Source organism: Rattus norvegicus, chromosome 18 (genome assembly GCF_036323735.1).
Source record: "Rattus norvegicus strain BN/NHsdMcwi chromosome 18, GRCr8, whole genome shotgun sequence".
NCBI lineage: Eukaryota > Metazoa > Chordata > Mammalia > Rodentia > Muridae > Rattus > Rattus norvegicus.
The window spans coordinates 80,425,976-80,443,914 of record NC_086036.1 but is presented as its reverse complement, the minus strand read 5'-3'; the positions used below and the strand labels follow the sequence as shown (position 1 = coordinate 80,443,914).

General features: G+C 40.3%; 1 protein-coding gene across 2 annotated transcripts in view; it reads left to right on the top strand.

Annotated features, from left to right (window-relative positions):
• The window catches only part of C18h18orf63 (similar to human chromosome 18 open reading frame 63), a 42,873-nt gene extending 33,321 nt beyond the window's left edge, over positions 1 to 9,552 (top strand). Inside the window, exons 11-12 of one of the 2 annotated variants that reach the window (XM_063277042.1) lie at positions 3,279 to 4,295; positions 5,197 to 9,552. In XM_063277042.1, the coding sequence (XP_063133112.1) occupies positions 3,279 to 4,295; positions 5,197 to 5,280 (1,101 nt within the window). In that variant the 3' untranslated portion in view covers positions 5,281 to 9,552. The remainder of the gene's footprint in view (positions 1 to 3,278; positions 4,296 to 5,196) is intronic. The other variant, NM_001419729.1, reaches the window with a different exon arrangement.
• Positions 9,553 to 17,939: the final 8,387 nt, after the last annotated feature.

Genomic DNA, 17,939 nt, shown 5'->3' with positions numbered 1-17,939 from the left:
TATTTGTAAAACTTTTAGTTTATATAATCTTATCACTATACAAAGTTGTATATATTATATGCCAGTGCTAGGAACTAAAGGTCGACCAAGCTACATCTTCTAACAACCTAGACACATGTGCTTATTAATCAGCTCCTGGCTTCTCAAAGCTTCCGTTTGTTGACCATTTGAGAATTCTGTGAATTATTTATGATCTCATCCGTTGTTCACATAGGTCCTTTTTATTTTTCTATACATTTTGAACATAAACCTAAAAATTTCCTCCCTTTTGTCTGTGTACAGTATTTTAAAAATTAAGACAATGAGTAAATAATACATTGACAACCTAGGAGCACAACGGTCTCCTGGAAACTCTTCTCACCAGACACGCACTCCTCAGACAGAAAAAAGGGCTGGTGTGAGTGGAACATATCGCAGGCACAGATTCACATCCTCTCAGTGCTAGTAATTTGCCCTTATCCAAATCTGCCTTGAGTGTTTCTTTGGGTATCTTTGGGTACATTTTAAAAATCATACAGTTTGTGAAAGCCAAGGATCTAAAAAGGAAGTATTCTTTGATTGTCAATAATTAATTTCAACTTAGTTCTTAAATATTTCTTTCAAGGCAATAGAAAAACACATGCTCTCCACAGTGACTCCATCAGTTTTGACAACTATCTCTTGGTATTTGGTAGAATTTCAACCAAATTGAGCCATCTTTCTTATGACGGCATCTGTGTGCTTATGTAGCATGGATAATACAAAGAGAGTGGTCTGTGGGGAAGTATGTTGGTCGGTTATCTGCTACTCTCCAATAGCAGATGAGCGGATAATGTCTGTCTGCACTGGACACCCGAAATCAGTGAGTGAACGGTGCAGTTTCTGCCTGGTGGTGGCTGAGCTCAGTTAAAATTTATAGTTGAACGCTTTAGCAAAGTTGGCTCAGGTGTTGCCCCACCCTGCCCTCTTCTCCTTCCAAATAGTTGATATGTGCTTCTGATTAGCAGGCAACCACAAAGTCAACACACCCCAAGTGCAAGTAAGAAAATGGCACTTCAGGCTTCATAGGAGCCTGTTCCAGACCAACAGAGAAAGCAGAGTAGAGGGTTAGAAGCAGTCCACCATATCTATTGTGAGTAGGAGAAGCCTCCTTCTTGACCTGAGATGATGGTGGTAGCCTTTACTCATATGGTATCTTGACAAAAATGCTACACAGGGTTTTGTTAGATAACCTTAGTTTTACATTAGCTCCCTGTATGGAGACTATTCTGAAGAAAGTCCACACCCTCTTTTTTATTCTTCACAGGCATTGTGTTTCCCCAAAGTGTATATATTGAAGTCCTGTTTTTTCTTAATTTCAAGCCACTTCATTTTTATGTGCCTTGTCATGCCTAGTAGATAATTGGATCAATCTTATAATTTTCTGTGCCTGCTTATAATTCTGACCCTCCCACAAACTCCTGGTCTCATCTCAGCTTCATTCAAAAATGGAACTTGGTTAAAGAAGGAAAGATTAACTGTTCTGAATTGCATATTATTCCTATAGCATTTACAATTTTAGCTTGTGACATATTTTTAATCTGTAAGAGTGAGAAGATGAATCTATGGCCTACATTTTACCTTCTGCTAATTAATAGTGTGAACAAAAGCATCATGGGAGTAGAGGAGTATTTGGCCCACCAAGTAAGTCAATTGTTGATGAAACTCAGAACAGGAATTCAAGTAGGAGCAGAGTCAGGTTTCATGGAGAAACAGTACATACCAGCTTGCTCTCCAAGGCTTGCTATGCTTGCTTTCTTGTATAAACCAGGACCACATGCCTAGCAGGGGCACCACCCACAGAGGCCTGGACCCTCACACACTGATTAGTCAAGAAAATACTCCACAAGAGGCTCATGGGTCAATCTGATAGAGGGAGTTCCTCAATTAAGACCCCCTATTCCCAAATGACTCTAATTTGTGGCAAGTTGACCAGAATTAACTAGTATAATTGTTCTTTCACAAAAGCTAAAGCTCAGTGTAGATTTATTTCCAAATACTAGGACGAGTATTTTAAATAATTGAACAGAGAAGCAAACTGCCACACACCTCCAATGGAATAGTCAAAAGAAGGGAAATTCTGATACATGTTACAACACAGCTAAATCTTAAAACAATAATATATTAAGTGAAATAAGCCTGACCCTGAAGAAAACATTATATCACCCTGCATGAGGCACCTAGAATGGAAAATACATAGAAGAAAACATTATGTCACCCTGCGTGAGGCATCTAGAATGGAAAATACATAGAAGAAAACGTTATGTCACCCTGCATGAGGCATCTAGAATGGCAGACACAGAGCAAAGGAAAATAAAGCAGGACTTACCAGAGTCCCAGTGTCAAGGGAAATGTGAATTATTTTTTACAAAGTACAAAGCTTTTCATTTTTTGTGTGGGATGAAGAAGGGGCTGGTGATAGTTCTCACACCCAGTTCAGTAATAAGTATGATTGAAGCCTCTAAGTGATGCACCTAGAATGCTAACATTTTATTTGTTTTTGTTTGTTTTATTTAAATATGGAGCACTTCATGAATATGGCTGTCCTCCTTGTGCAGGGCGCTAATCTAATACTAACCTGCTCTGTATTGTTTCAGCATCAGTTCAGAGTGAGCATGGTAAAATTTGATTTTCTACGTACACAAAGTTTTCGAAGAAGAGGACATGTATCTTACTACTCAGTCTGACAGATACTTGCTGAGTTAGGACTGGGCACTAGAACCTGTAGACAGCTCTGCCTGAAGTCAAAATCTCACTTACAGATGCCATGCAAATGAACCCTCACTTCCATGAGGATTTTTTCAGCAAAAATTTCTTAGTAACTTTAGAAAAAGTAAGAGTAAATAAGCCATAGTTCTTTCACTCCAAAGTGCCAATATCTATTTAAGGAGGTAGGACACACACACTAAAATATCAGAGCACAGTACTCATGGGAGATGGGACTTTAAAGAGAGGAGAGACCACCGCTTAGAGCAGTGAGAAAAGGGAGCACTGGGAGCCAGAAGCTTGCCTGAGCACATCTGGAAGACAGTGTAGAAACAGATGGTAGCTGTGCGTAATTCTACAGTTGATTAACTTAGCCTTATACTGTGCCATGAGAAATGTACACGTTACAGCAGAAGCTCAGTTATATTCTTTTTCTGGACTGTTCTATGTATTTTAGTGTTACTTTGTTCTTATTCCAATGCTTTGTATTTCTTTTCTCTTTTCATTTATAGTATTATTACATCTTTAAATTTCCCTAATCTCTGTCCTTTCAGGAAAACAAAGTCAAACCATCCAATCTGACCACTAAAAAATTCTTCCGAGAGTCTCTAACTCAAGCCACATTGGTGAAACCCACAAGAGCTCTAAATTTCATCCCACAGTCAACAGCCGCCAAGCACAAAGTGGAGCCTTCTGTTGGCCAGCAGAGGTCAGGCTTGTTCTCAGCTGGTTGCCACCAGCCTGGGTCTTTTCAGGACAGAAAGCCCTACTGGCCTCTCAAAGCACCACAGCTACATTTGGTTGAGTCAAAGCTCACCAGAGAGAATACACAAGCGGAGAACAAAAATCTTTGCTCACAAGGTAACAGAGCCCCGCCATTCATACCAGTTTTCAAAAGGAAATCTGAGCAAGTGAACAAAAACGTCTCAGCACTTAGCACCTTGAAAAGAAAACAGAGTGGATTTACAGAACCCACCACATTGGCGCAGGAGACTGGGGCTACTCAGGGAGGCAAACCTAGTCTAGGTGCAGCCACTCGAAAAAGACCGAATAGCAACATTCGAGTACTTGCTGGAAACTTAAGTCAGAAGGGCTCCAAACCTCTGCAAGAAAAAGGCACCGAGTTCTATGATCGGAAGAAGGAACAGCCCTTGTCTGATTTGAGACAGACTGTGCACCTTAGAGAAGCTAGACCATCGTGTACTAGAGCGGTGACACAGACGTCAAGAAACAGTGTAGCTGGGGTGAAAAACAATGTTGACATCCACCCTGGTGGAAAAGACAATCTAACGAGCAGATTCATAACACAAATTTTGGGGAAAAGCCACGAGTCTCTAAAACTCAAAAGCCAGCCACACATTTTTGAATCAGACTTAGAAACTGAAGACTCCCAACTCCAACAGCAGCAATTAGCAAATCAGGTTCAAGAAGCCGACGCAGCTGAACACAGCCCAATAGAGAGCAGAGCAGCCCGCAGCCGCAGACAGACAGTGTGCCTTGAGTCTTCAAGGGCTTCTACAAAGCGCTGTTCCAGTGCTGCACACCAGAGGCAATATAGTTCTAAGACCCAGGTAAATAATCTGCACAAATTCAAACTAGGCTGGATTTTTAGACCCTAAAATAAGGGTTTGGAGCTGGAGAGATGGCTCAGCAGTTAAGAGTACTGGCTGCTCTTTTAGAGGTCCCAGGTTCAATTCCCAGCACCCACATGGCAGCTCACAGCTATTTATAACTTCTTTTCTGGGGAATCCCATTCCCTCACACATGCAGGCAACAAAACCAATGTAAATAAAATAAAAATAACAAATTATAAAAACACACAAAAATTTATTTTGAAGAAAATAATGTAAATAGCTTGCCCAAGTGGATGTAAAGACATAGTAATTTAAAAAGCCCTCTCTGCTCCACCCTAAGAAGGACACCTAAACCTCTCTGGTTTTCCAAACACTGCAGACAAGGGAGCAGGAAGGGTGTGAGCTGGATGGCAGGAGCGCTATGAAGCAGGGCGTCTGGACGTGGCATGGCCACTGCACCCACAGACTCACTGTAGCTATGGTTCCCTGCAGAAGATTGGGCTCTCCACATCTCAGCATTGACAGGGAAGGGCTCACGAGTCCCAACCAGAGTCTGAGCTATTAGTTGCTGAGGGAAGGGTGTCATTTTCTTTAGTGGCGTAGTCACAATAAACTGCCCATCCATAATTACTTGCAAATAACTCCCCACCATGCTCACCAAAATGAAACTCAGTTGATCACCAAAATAAAGATACCAAAGTAGGAGCAGGACTTGTTTGAAAGGGCTCTGGTGGAAGAGGGAGCATTTGAGAAAGTACTGGAATGAAAATGACCAAAATTTATTATACACATGTAAGAAATTGTGGAAGAATTTTAAAAAGAGAGACCAACTCTCTTAAGAAGCAAAACTGTTAGGAATATAGTTTGTAACAAAATGGTGTTCTTCAATTTGATACAGGTTTCTAATACAGCCAAGCCCAAGAATTTCCTCAACATCGCTGCATCTGAGTACAGCGAGGGACATAGACTGTCCACCAGGTAACTGCAGTGGGCAGCACTTAGCTCTTAAGTTACTCATGTAGAGAGAGCTGAGCTTAGATTAGCAAGGAGACAGGAACAGCACGTCCTGTGAACAAGCAACTGTTTTATGTTATGTATTCCCAAGAGGAGTGGCATTGAGAAAGGACTCCTCAGGCTTTCTTCTCTCCAGTTCTGGGGTCTCACAGACTAGGAATCCAGCACCACACTGCATCCATAGCAGCAGGGTGAATATGAAGAACCATGATCCCTCTAGCATGTCTTTGTGCTTGGGCATAACCCAAAAAGGACCTTAAATGGAGCCCAGAGATGATCATCGAGTTAAAGTCTTCTCCCGAATGCCATGGCGCCAGCTATGCTTAAGCTTCAGACTTAATTCTCACTTTGGGTCCCTGACACTGAGTCCACAAAACTGTACATCTGTAAATAACGTTTGATTCCTTGTTGCCATCTGCTCTATTCTAAGAGCAAACACATTGCTAAAACATCCACAAGTATTCTTCACATAAAACTATTGGCATACATTCAGATTCTTAAGAGCCAACTAGAAAAACAGTTTTCTTTTCCAAATGCAATTTCTTCCTATAGCAAGTAGAATTTTGAACATGATTTGAATTAGCTAAAAGGTACATAATTCTATTCATACATATGTTATGATGTGGTATTTTATATAGTTTTAAACATCTTCATTTTAATGTTCTCATGTCGTAAAGGAAAGTAGGGTAAGTGCCTTAGAAATGGCAATTTGTCTTTTTAGAGAGAAATCTGTTCTAGGTTCCATGTTGTCTTAGAAGTATGTCACTTTCTTATTTTGGATTACTTAATGTCTGACACAAAGTTAACATGAATCATTTTATTAGGAAGACTAACATAATGAGAACATGGTAGTTTCTATAGTGTTCTAGGGGCAATACTCTCACCCAATTATCAGCTAGACACTTCTGTAAAAGCTTTTGAGTAATGAGGAGTAGTTAAGTAAACAAGTTAAAAATTGGGGACTGGAGAAGTGGCTCACCAGCTAAGAGCACTGGCTACTCTTCCAGAAGACACAGGTTCAATTCTCAGGACCAATATTGTGGTTCACAACTGTATATAATAACTCCAGTTCCAGGGGATCTAATGCCATCCTATGACTCTGTGGACATCACGCTTGCACATGGTACACAGTCATACATGCAGGCAAAACAGCCATACATATAAAATAAAATAATACATTTCTGGAAGTAAAACCCATCTACAACTGCGCTTTGCAGGGATAACTAGGAATACTGATGAAGTTCCTCCAGACATTGCCTGTGGCCAAGCAAATGGCTGTGTGTACTGTTCTGGGTTCTCTCATTTTACTCAACAATTATCTTTTTAATTTTTGCACAGTATTTCATTGGATGTGGACATGTCCCATGTTTAACTAGACCTCTATTGGTTGATGACGTAAGACATTTACAACCTTTTAATATTATAAGTCATATAAATGTTCGCTGCAGAATGTTGTAAGTTATCAATATGTTATGTTATACATTGTTTTTAAAGAAATACTTTTATTCTGTAACCCCAACTAGCCTGGAACTTGCTACATAGACCAGGCTAGCCTCAAACCCAAAGAGATCCACCTGCCTCCACTTCCCAAGTTCTGGCATCTTTTGATAGTTGAAAATACCTTTATTTTGCCCTTACTATTTTCTTTGTTTGAAGTGATTCCATTTGATTTTGGGGCTTCACAGATCAGTAGTATAAAGATAGTAGACAGTAGTGTGGAGAAACTGCTGGTGGTTAACATCTGGACACTGTCACCTCTGTTCTGTCCAGGTGCTTCTACTGTAACATTTTAAAGCAAATTCAAGGCATTGTGTAATTTTACTCATGGACATTTCATAATATAACTCTAACATAAGGTATAATGGATGTTTGATAGAAAAGAATATGTATGAGCATTTATATTGTACGTTCTGAGAGTATCCCCTATGCTTGTTTCCAAAGCAAGTATATCACTTGCAGTTCTACGAGAACAGAGATTCTATTTTGTAATTACTGTGTTTCTTCATAATCTTGGGCAGATTGTTTTACTGTTTATTTGGGGGACAGATGGTGTTGTATATTGCCACTAAATTTCACTTTTGTTTTTATATATGACCATCAGAAAGCCCCCAGAGGCATGAGGTCAATTTCACTACAGAATTAGAGCCCATATTGCAGCAAAGATTTCTATGCCCAACAGTATTCATTAGTCCTGCTAGTGGGTCATGCTCTGTGTCCTCTCCTGAAATGGATGGACTTGCTCTGAGGGTGAGTATAGTCTTTAGCAAACGCAGGCTTAGGGTTATATATGTGATGAAGTAAGTGTCCAGAATCACCTGCGTGTCCTCCACAAACAATTGTCCAACATATAAAGGAACAGAAAGGAGAGGCATGAATCGTGCTGTTTAGATGAGACATTCCTCACTCCCAAACATTTTAGGCTTTAATTAGACTTGATGATAACATGATTAGCATATATTTGAAAAGTCAGAACTCTTTATTGAAAATCCTACTACAAAAATCCATAGATATATGAGTGCAAATACAAAGCCAAAAATCAAGTTTAAGTTGAACTATGATTGTTTAAACATGGCTTGTTGTTGCTACCAATTCATCAAAACACTGCAGTTAAACAAGAGTGAGTTTAACTCTCACTCCTGAAGTCATGCCTACCCATGATTTGCTCTATACCTTTACCGTGAGCACTAACGCTTTCCAGACCTGTTAGTTCCCGACATGTCTTCATACGAAGAACAAACATGTCATTCAAAGCCCATCTGAACCTCTCCTTTCCCATGAAGTTCATGTGATAAAGAGCCAGCAGGCCACAGTAAGACTAGGACACTGTTTTGCTTGTGTAGAAACATGGTTGGTTTGAGAGTGATGTATTTAAATATGCATGTGTAGTTAACATAGTCAGGCACACATGGTCATTCATGGATAACCCTTACCTGGCTGCTTTCTGGGGCTGCTACATCATTGTGCCTTAGGCTGTGAACAAGTCATATTACTCAAATAAGTACACTAGTTAAAAGATAAGTCTACAGCTGAAGCAGTGTGTAATGTTTCCCATTCTTAAGAGTCTTAGTAATCCATCCTCTATTAGTTTGAACTACTTAGAACTGACAGCTAATATTTCTTTCCGTTTTCTTTATAGAGAGGGCATCATGTACCCCTGTTAGCCTTGAACTCACTGTGTAGCTTGGATTGATTCTGTCTGAACCTCTTCTTCCAGAGGGCTAGGTTCTTATAGTTTGCTCATTTGGTCATGCTGGAAATTGAATCCAGAGCTTTGTTCGTTTTGGCTTTCAGAAATTGAAGTCTTTTTAAAATATTTATTTTATTTCATGTTTATGAGTGTTTCTGCCTGCATGAACATATGTGTATCATGTGTGTGCCTGGTGCCTGAGAGGCCTAAAAGCAGGCAGTCTACCAGCTGAGCTATACTCCAGCACCAGCATTTCATTTAAGGTAAGGTTTCACATGCATGCGAGGCTTGCTATGCTAAAACCAATCTATATGAGTCTGTTTCCATACACATATGTACATGCACACACATGCACACACACACAGAGCAAAATTCTGTGTGCAAATTCACCAGAGAAATCAGCGAAGATCTTGGTTCATATTAAAGATTTTGATTTCTAGGGGCCTGAGATAACTCGGCCGTTAAGAGTGCTTGCTCCTCTTGTCAAGGATGCACATTTATTCCCACGTAGCCACACAAAACCATCTGTAAGGTGGTTTCCAAGGGGATCTGGGCTCTAACACCCTCCTTTGGGCCTCTCAGGCTCCAGGCATACACATGATACATATTCATAAATGCAGGCAAAACTCATAAACAATAAATATTTTTAAAAGACCTCAACTTCTGAAAGCCAAAATAATTGCACTGCCAATTGAAAAAAAGCAAATTTTCCTTTTTTAGGTTTGGATGCTTCGTTTGCAGTATGGACCCCTTCCAAAAATTCATTCCTTATTTTCAATTCTGTATTACAGGGCCATTATACTTTTAAACCATAAACAATTTTATGCTTGCCTATATCCAGAGGCTTAGAAATCAACCACCACACCAAAACAAACTTATGGAAATAGACCTAAGTTAATGCCAAGAGTCTTATTTATAGCTATGTAAAAATGTTCCTCATGTATAGGAGCCACTTACTATATTTGTAATTGCTTTTATATTTTTATTATGTTATAATTATTTTTAGTATGTGTTTATTACTAAATGTAGCAAATAAAAATTTCAAGCTTCTCAGTGGTTGGTTTTTATTTGGCTAATTTATCAACCAATTTTCACTCTCTGTTTTCACATGACATAAGATTTGTTGTAATGCTGGACCTGCTAATATACAAGCATCTGTTGGAGGTTATGAATAATCAGCATGAGGACTCAAAGACGCATGACCCTTACATAGTTATGCTTAGATTGTTCATGCTGTATATTATTTCAGATGGCAAACAATAAAGGCATTTCAAATGCATGCATTTTTCAGATGTCAGAGTAACTATAGACAGAAATGGATAAACTTAGGTCCCCTACAAATTCCTTTTCCACTGTAGTTCATTTCCTAAGGTCGGTTAGCTCCTTAGTACATCATAGAGTTTTCTCTCAAAAGACCTTTATTTCTTCATTTAAAAGTTATTCATTAGCTGGGTGGGAAGCAGAAGCAGTAGGATCTCTGAGTTCAAGGCCATCCTGGTGTACAGAGCAAGTTCTAGGACAGCTAGGACTATATGGAGAAACCCTGTCTCAAAACAATCAAAAGAGAGTTATGCATTAAAGTATTTGCTATGGGCCAAGCATTAGTGAGGTTTATAAGGAAGTGGTGATATTGTCTTAGAGCAGGGAAAGATGAGATTCCCGAGCACAAAGAACAGCCTGTAGCTCAAGAGTATCCAGGAGCTTAGAATGGCTGGAGTACAAAGAGCCAGCCGGAGAGTGTGCTGACCACCTGGGTCCCACGGTCCCTGTAAAGAGGATTTGATCTATTCCAACTGGCGTGGCCTTGAGCTCACAGAGTGGTCCATTCTGACAGGGTTTGGAAGGATACTCTAGCTAAGGTGTTATGAATAGCTCAGGGAATGGGAAAGAAGGCGGGAGACCAGAGTCCAGGCATCTGATAAATGCCAAGACTACCATGGTTGCAGTTAAGGAAGTTAAAAAAAAAAGTTCTGGGGCTGGAGAAATGGCTCAGCGGTTAAGAGCACTGACTGGTCTTCTAGAGGCCCTGAGTTCAATTCCCAGCAACCACATGGTGGCTCACAACCATCTGTAATGGGATCCAGTACCCTCCTTTGTATGTCTGAAGAGAGTGACAGTGTACTCATATACATGAATAAATAAATACATTTTAAATAATGGTTCTTGATATATTATGAAGAATAGAACCCATTGGCTTGGGGTTGGGGGATTCAGTGGTGTCTAGAATGATTCTAATGTTCTCAGTTTGTTTACTTGAAAGGATGAATTTCTTTTAAAAAAAACAGATTTTGGAGTAGAATGGAGTAGAAAGAATAGAATTGACTATTGGACTTCACAGTGTATAGGCTATTGATGACCCTGATGAGCAATTTCTGTGGATCAAAGAGGGCAAGGATTAGGAGCCATCCTTCCTCATAATGGAGCCTGTGTTTTCTGTCAGTCTCTACCAGCATAATGGAGCCTGTGGTGCCTGAACCAGGCAGAAGCACAGGGGCTTTATGCCCCAATACATACTTGATTCTTCTCCTATACTTGAAATCATTAGGGGGAAAACGAATAATGATTCTAAACCCTTAGTAGGAAAATCCTTTGTTTTAAAAAATAGAGTGATCACTGCTTTCACCAAAGTGTTTCAGCTTAGTGACAAATTAACCCCTAAAATGCACTAGCATTCCTTCTACTTGAAACACTAGCAAAAAGAGAGGGAAGTGCAGACGTTTGTGACTTATTATAAGTGAAATTTTGTAGTTTAGAAATCATTTATCGATGGTTTGAGTGAGAATGACCTCCATGGGCTCATATGTTCAAATACTTCCTCATAGAACTGTTTAGGAAGGATTGGGGGTATGGGCCTTTGTTGGAGGAAGTGAGTCACTGGGGGTGGGCTGGAAGGTTTCAAAAGTCTATTCCATTCCCAGTTAGCTCTCTTCATCATGGTTGTGTCTCAAGATGTAAGTTTTCAGCTGCCATGCCCCTCTCTATGATTGTCATGGACTCTAATCTCCTAGAACCATGAGCCTCAAATTACAGATTCTTCTTATAAGTTGCCTTGATTATGGTATCTTATCACTGCAGTAGAAAAGCAGCTAAGACATAACTTATACAATTTACAAGCACTACTCTAGGCCCTAATATTTCTGTATTATCGGTATTCAAAACAATTTCTAAGTATTTACAGTTAATTATCAAGTTCAAAAAAGCTTTCTGATAATCATTGTTATTTATACCAAACCCTGAAAAAATACCTATGATATTAGTTTGTTAAATAGACTTTGTAATTAAAAGTACTTTGCCACCATTTCCATTTAAATATTATAATATGAGAAAATTATGGTAAGTTTGAGTTAAGAAAACTGATGGATTTCCAAAATCTGCTCAATCCAATACATCCAACTGTGTGGCAGGATCAGGCTAAAATACAGGGTAATGGCCATGAGAAAAGTAAATGCACCTCCCCTGAGCTGAGAAAACCTAGAAGTTGGTCTGGTATGTGACAAAGACAGGCAACTCCATGCACTAGTTCCAGTCACCTTCACAGCGGCAATGTCCCCTGTGCTTTCCTAGTCCTCCTCTCACAGGAAGGGAAAACTCTAAGAGTTTTTTTTAAGACTTTTTACAAGTTAATTATGTGTACATGTGAGTATATGAGCATGTGACCCTAAGTGTCTGCAGGCCCTAGGATTCTCTAGAGCTGGAACTGTGAGCTGCCCATGTGAGCCACACTGCTTCTAGGAACCAAACAAACTCCAGTCCTCTGCAAGGACGCTACACACTTTTACCTGATGGGCCATCTCACCAGCTCCACATTCAGAGTTCTTATAATCCAAAGTCCAACTTGCTTCTGGTGCTTCCCCTCTTAAGACAAACAAGCCCTGTACAGCCCACAAGGTAAGGGTACCCCTGACTGCTGGGAAAGGCTAGGTGCTATGTGGTGAGCTGAGCCCCTCTCCTCCAGGAAAGATTGTCCTGTTGTAGTTAAGCTCTGGTCTTCTTTAGGACAGTTGCTTTGTAGGGGGGAGATCTAGCATCATCCAATGAAATATGTTTCTATGTCTGAAATATAGAAAATGGAAGAAGAAATTATTTATCTTCCTGATCTGGTACCAATATGGGAAATTCTGTCTATTGGCAAGAAGGCATTTCTCCTGTATAAGGTGGAAGTCAATTTGTGTAACTGGCAAGACTTTAGGTACTACTGCAATTTTAAACTAAATCTATGAATAATCAGAGTTCTCAGAAAATGTCACTGCTGAGCTGGCTAGAAGTAGAGTACAAATTTTACACATGACCTACCGTAGCATGAAGTTAAATGCTCTAATTACATCAGGCCATTTGAGGAATTTTCATTAGAAAAAGTAAAGCATAGTGAGTTGAGCTGTAGCCTTGGCCTACAGTTCTCTTATATAACTTTTATTTTATGGAATTTGGTCCTAAGAAGTCAGTTTATGTGCATTCTGATATGAAGCATAATGCTTGTACCCCGTTTCCAGTTTAGTTAATACATAATGAAGATGCAGACCTGAGAATAAAAGGCAGAGGCAGGGCATTCTCGTATTAGGCATGCACATGACTAGTGTTGGCCTGAAATAGCTATGTGTCACCTTCATGATTAACTATAAAGAACAAGAAAACAAAAAAATCCTTCTATTAACATAAAAAACAAACACAAGTGTTATAGTAAGAGATGTTGAGAAGTAACTAGAGCTTAGCATATCTATCGACTTATCAAATACCCCTAACCCCAAACTTACCCAAAGTAGGAGACAGACATTTAAAGCTAAATTATATAAGAATTATGGAGTAAACATAATCTCTATATATTCAGTGTTGGAATGAAAAGAAAAAGGTCAAGTTCACTCAGTACCTTATGGGCACCACCAGAAGCTTTAAAGGCCTCCCAAAGAGGCCTGTTTGGGTCTCTCTCTCTCATATCCAAACCACTTTCAAATCTCAAACTCACAGAAGCTGTATGAGATAAATCTTTTTCGTGTGTGTTTTAAGCCACAGTATTGGAGGTAATTTGTTACCTGGTAGAGGATAAGAAATACTGCAGCACATTGTATGTGGTGGTGGTTATGCTTGACTTGATTGGCTTGAGAAATATCTAGGTGATTAAGAAGCACGGCTAGGAGTGTGACTGTTAATGTGTTTCCATAGTCCCTTGAGGGGTCTGACCTCAACAAATACTTAGTTCATTGATGGGATCAAAATCTGAGCAGATTCTTAGGAGGTAGAAGGGCTATGGAAGGTTGGGATATCCTGTTCTGTGAATTGTTCTGTTCTGCCATCCCTCCATGCCATGATGAACTGAAACTGAGCTAAATAAAACTTTAAATTGTTTATGGTAGGTAGGCATTCTTCACAGCCACGAGAAAACTATTATGGTGTAGGGGGGAAAGCCACTCAGTAAGCACTAGACAATATTAGTATAAAACACAAAAAAGGATGGGTATAAGAGTTTGGCTGAGCACCTTTCTTTCCACCCCTCCAAATCAGAGTATATTACGTGAACCTTTACTTAGGGAGACATCTGCTTCCCCAAGACAGAGCATCGATAACAGACATAAGTCCAATTCCATCACAGTCTACTTGGTGAAGCAATGAGTTATGGGGCTTTGAAGAGCAAGAGTGAAGGCTTATATACAAGACCATGGGTGACACCCAAGTAGCCACACCAGCAGAAAATGCTGTCCCTACATGGATGATGACACTCTCATAGCTTGTGGAGTCCCTCTTGAGCTAGCTTTCCACACACTAAGTACTCAACTGCCTCCCAAGACCATGAGATTACGAGCAATTAGGTCAGAATTGTATATGGGAGGTTCAGGAGGGAGCAATTGGAGAGTGGTAAGTGAGGGTACAATGAACCTCTTTGCCTCCTCCAATGATGAGGATGGCTGCTTTGCTCATGCTATAGGGCTCTAAAACAGAGGACAGCGAAGCTCTGGAGACCCCAAGTAGATCTCTACACCGTGTGGAATATCCATCTAAGTGTCAATTAATGATTAGGGCACTGCATGTTGCGTGTTATTCCCAAAAGACCCACTGTTAATTCTCTCAGGGACCCCACTTCCCTTGTATCCTGTTCTTGCTGTGTCGTAAGACTCTTCGGTTTTATAATTGTTCTTCTGAGCTCTGCTGGGCTTCAGACCCTGTCTTATGTGGATAAAGATAAGGCAGCACTGATCCATACTGACTGTCCTTGAAGACGACTGAGGCTTTAAGAAGAAAGTGCCATGCTTTATGCCAATAGAAAGCAAACCAGGACAGACATTGGTACCAGGGAGTGGGATACTGTCGTGATGGACCTGCCCACGTTGTTCTGAGGGAGGCTTATGCAAGGATTTTGGACTAGAAAAGTCATTGAGTGCTGAGAGCTTGATGAATTATTCTATGAGAGCCATGGGGATTTAGCTTATGACGTTTGAGACGTTTGGAGATGTTTGTGTGGGTTTTGCAAATAGCAGAGGCAGAGAAGTGGGACAGTGAAGCACTCTGAGGTTCAGAAGATTGTGAGTGAGCCCCAGATGTCAAAGTTTGGCGCTACCCTGCTGGACCTTGGTGTTGCTTCAGTGTGATGGTTTTTGTTCTCTCCGTCTTCCCCTTTGAACTAAGGAAGTATTTAATCTTGGCATGGTTTGCTTTGCTTTGCTTTGTTTGTTTTTTAGTTTTACAAGGGCACAGAGTTAAGACTTTGATCTTCTAAGTGTCAATTTTTTAAAAGATTGAGTCAGACTTCTTTTTATGTTGTGATATCAACATGAGTGTAAAGGGGGTCAATGACTTATTGAAAGTGTTTCTAGTAATTCTGCATACACGCCTGCTGGATTTCAACTTCTGTTTTTGCCAACTAGACAACACACTACAGTCACATGGGAAGAAGGAACCTTATGAAGAATTGCTTCCATTAGATTGGCCTGTAGGCAATTTAGTAATTGATACAGGAGCCCCCATCCGAGGGCCCATCCCACCATAGTCAATGCCTTCTCTTGGAAGTGTTGAATAAGGAAGGCACCTGCTCAGGCCAGTGGAGAAAGCTAGTAAGCTGCACTTCCCTATGGTCTTTGCTTCAGATTTTGCCTCCAGAATCTTGCCTTTAAGTTCCTGTCCTGACTTCCCTCAGTGATGGACTGCAATGTGTAAGCCAAATAAATCTTCTCCTTTCTAGTTTGGTTTTGGACAGTGATATTTCACAGCAACAGGAAGCAAACTAGAACAAGAATGAAGGAAGCTTGGCCTGGTTTTATTTCTGCTCTGTGACTTTAAAACATGATACAACCAAAGTGCAAAGAAGACATCCTAACACAGTTATTTGAAAGGATGTGAGTAGTCTATGAACACACAGCTTCTGAGATGTTTCCTCAGAGTAATATCCGTTTTCGCTATCCTTTTTTTCTCTCTCTCTTTCAGCATTCCTATATAAACTTACTTCTTTTAGGAACATGTATTTCACTCAGTGGTGAGGAGGGAGTCAGGGTGACACATGGAACTGACATTCTTGACAAAGCTCTTTAAAAATCTAGATGTGGGGACTGTAGAGATGGCTCAGCAGTTAAGAGCACTGACTGCTCTTCCAGAAGTCCTGAGTTCAATTCCCAGCAACCACATGGTGGCTCACAATCATCTGTAATGGGCATTTGATACCCTTTTCTGGTGTGTCTGAAGACAGCGACAGTGTACCAACATACATGAAATAAATAAACAAATCTTTAAAAAATAGAGGACATAATGCTTTAAAAAAATCTTCCTAGCCTACAATGCTGAGACTTATATGAGAAATAACTGTTAGTTTCTCACAGTTACTATCAGAATGGCCAGACACTCAGCTTTGTCCTCAGGGAGCCCAACGTCTCCCAGAGCAACATGTTTCCCTGCCACCCTCTGAACTCCAGATCCATGCGTGTGGTCAGAGGTGAGGGATGAAAGGTTGGATGCCTAAGAACCCTCTGTGTAGACTGAGAATTGAGCCTTCTGTGTAGACAGAGAACTGATGACATGCTTTCTGTGAAAGCTCAGAAAACTTGTACAAATGGCAGTTAATGGTTATGACCTGTTTTTGTAAGGTATCTATAAAACAAAGGACTTTTATATGTTATAAAGGAGAGCACTCTGCTTCTTTCCTTCTAAGAAATGGCTTCAGTGCTTTGTAAACCAAAGTAACCACACTACATATGAGGCTGTAGGAATGAAACAAAGGAAGGAATTTTAGTCACAGTTCTCTCTGACCAGATTTACCACATTTCATTTTTTTTTCTGCCATCATTGTTTTGCATTCCCTAAGGAAATAGCAAGATGAAACCAAGAGCAACAGAAAGTAGGATATTTGATAACCCGGGCTGCACATACCCAATCAGGTCACACAATGATTAAATTTAGCTCTCGTTAACCTGATTTCAAATGCAGCTCTGGTCTGAGGGATGATGAGAAACAGAATGCTTGTTCCACATTATCAGAAAATATTTTCATCAGAACATGCGGCTTTTGCTTCCCCTGTCTGACAGGAACATCAACTTGACACAGGCATGCTCTCCTTTCAGAGATCACTGGCTAGCCCATCTGTTGTAGCAGCTCAGTGAGTTTTATGTGGTGCAATGGCAGAGAAGAAAGTTCCCCTGATGCTAGGAACTGTGAAGTCTTTGACAGGTCACCTCATTCTTTATGTTACCTTGCTCAAAAAGAGGCCTCAGAGTGGAGGTAAGCTGTTCGAGTCCAGATGGGGAGCTTGGGACAACTCAAAGTCGGTTCTCTAACAAGGCTGTGTAATTTCTTTGGGGAAAGTGTTGGGAATCAGGGAATAAGAAATGAGGATTTCCAATCCAAATTCTTTTACCTGTTTTGATTAAGGAGTAATTTTTTTTGGAAGGCTGTAGATATTCCAGATGACTTCCCAGCATCTCTCCAAGCTGCCTGCCATGTACTGTGCAGCAGAATGTTAGAGCTGAAAGTGGCCGTTCCCCACAACAACCCAGCCCCCATAATTTACAAGGAAGGAACTGAGGTGTGGAATTCCATGGTAACTGTGAAAATAGATAACACTCCTCTAGAGCCTCATTTGGCTCCCTTAAAAAGCTAACCCTTCTTGTTGTGAAAAATATCAAAGACTTAAAGAAATTTGTTTACACGTTTATGTATATATTACTTAAAGGATAATATTTGTTACAGCTCATCAGAGGATACTGAGTGATAATGAGAAATAAATATGAACACATTAGAAATATTAACAGTGAACCTGCCCTTTTCTAATTACACCAGCGTCTGGAGAGTGGTCATTCAGATCAAATCTCAACACAGTGGAATAGTTAAGTCTCAGGCACTGCGGTCCGTCCTACCATCACCACAGCTGTCTCGCAACACTAGTTGATCACATTGCAAAGTAGACAACTTCAGTCCTACTGTGAAGAACAATAGGAGCAGTAGCTGATGGAAATGCAGTGAAGAAA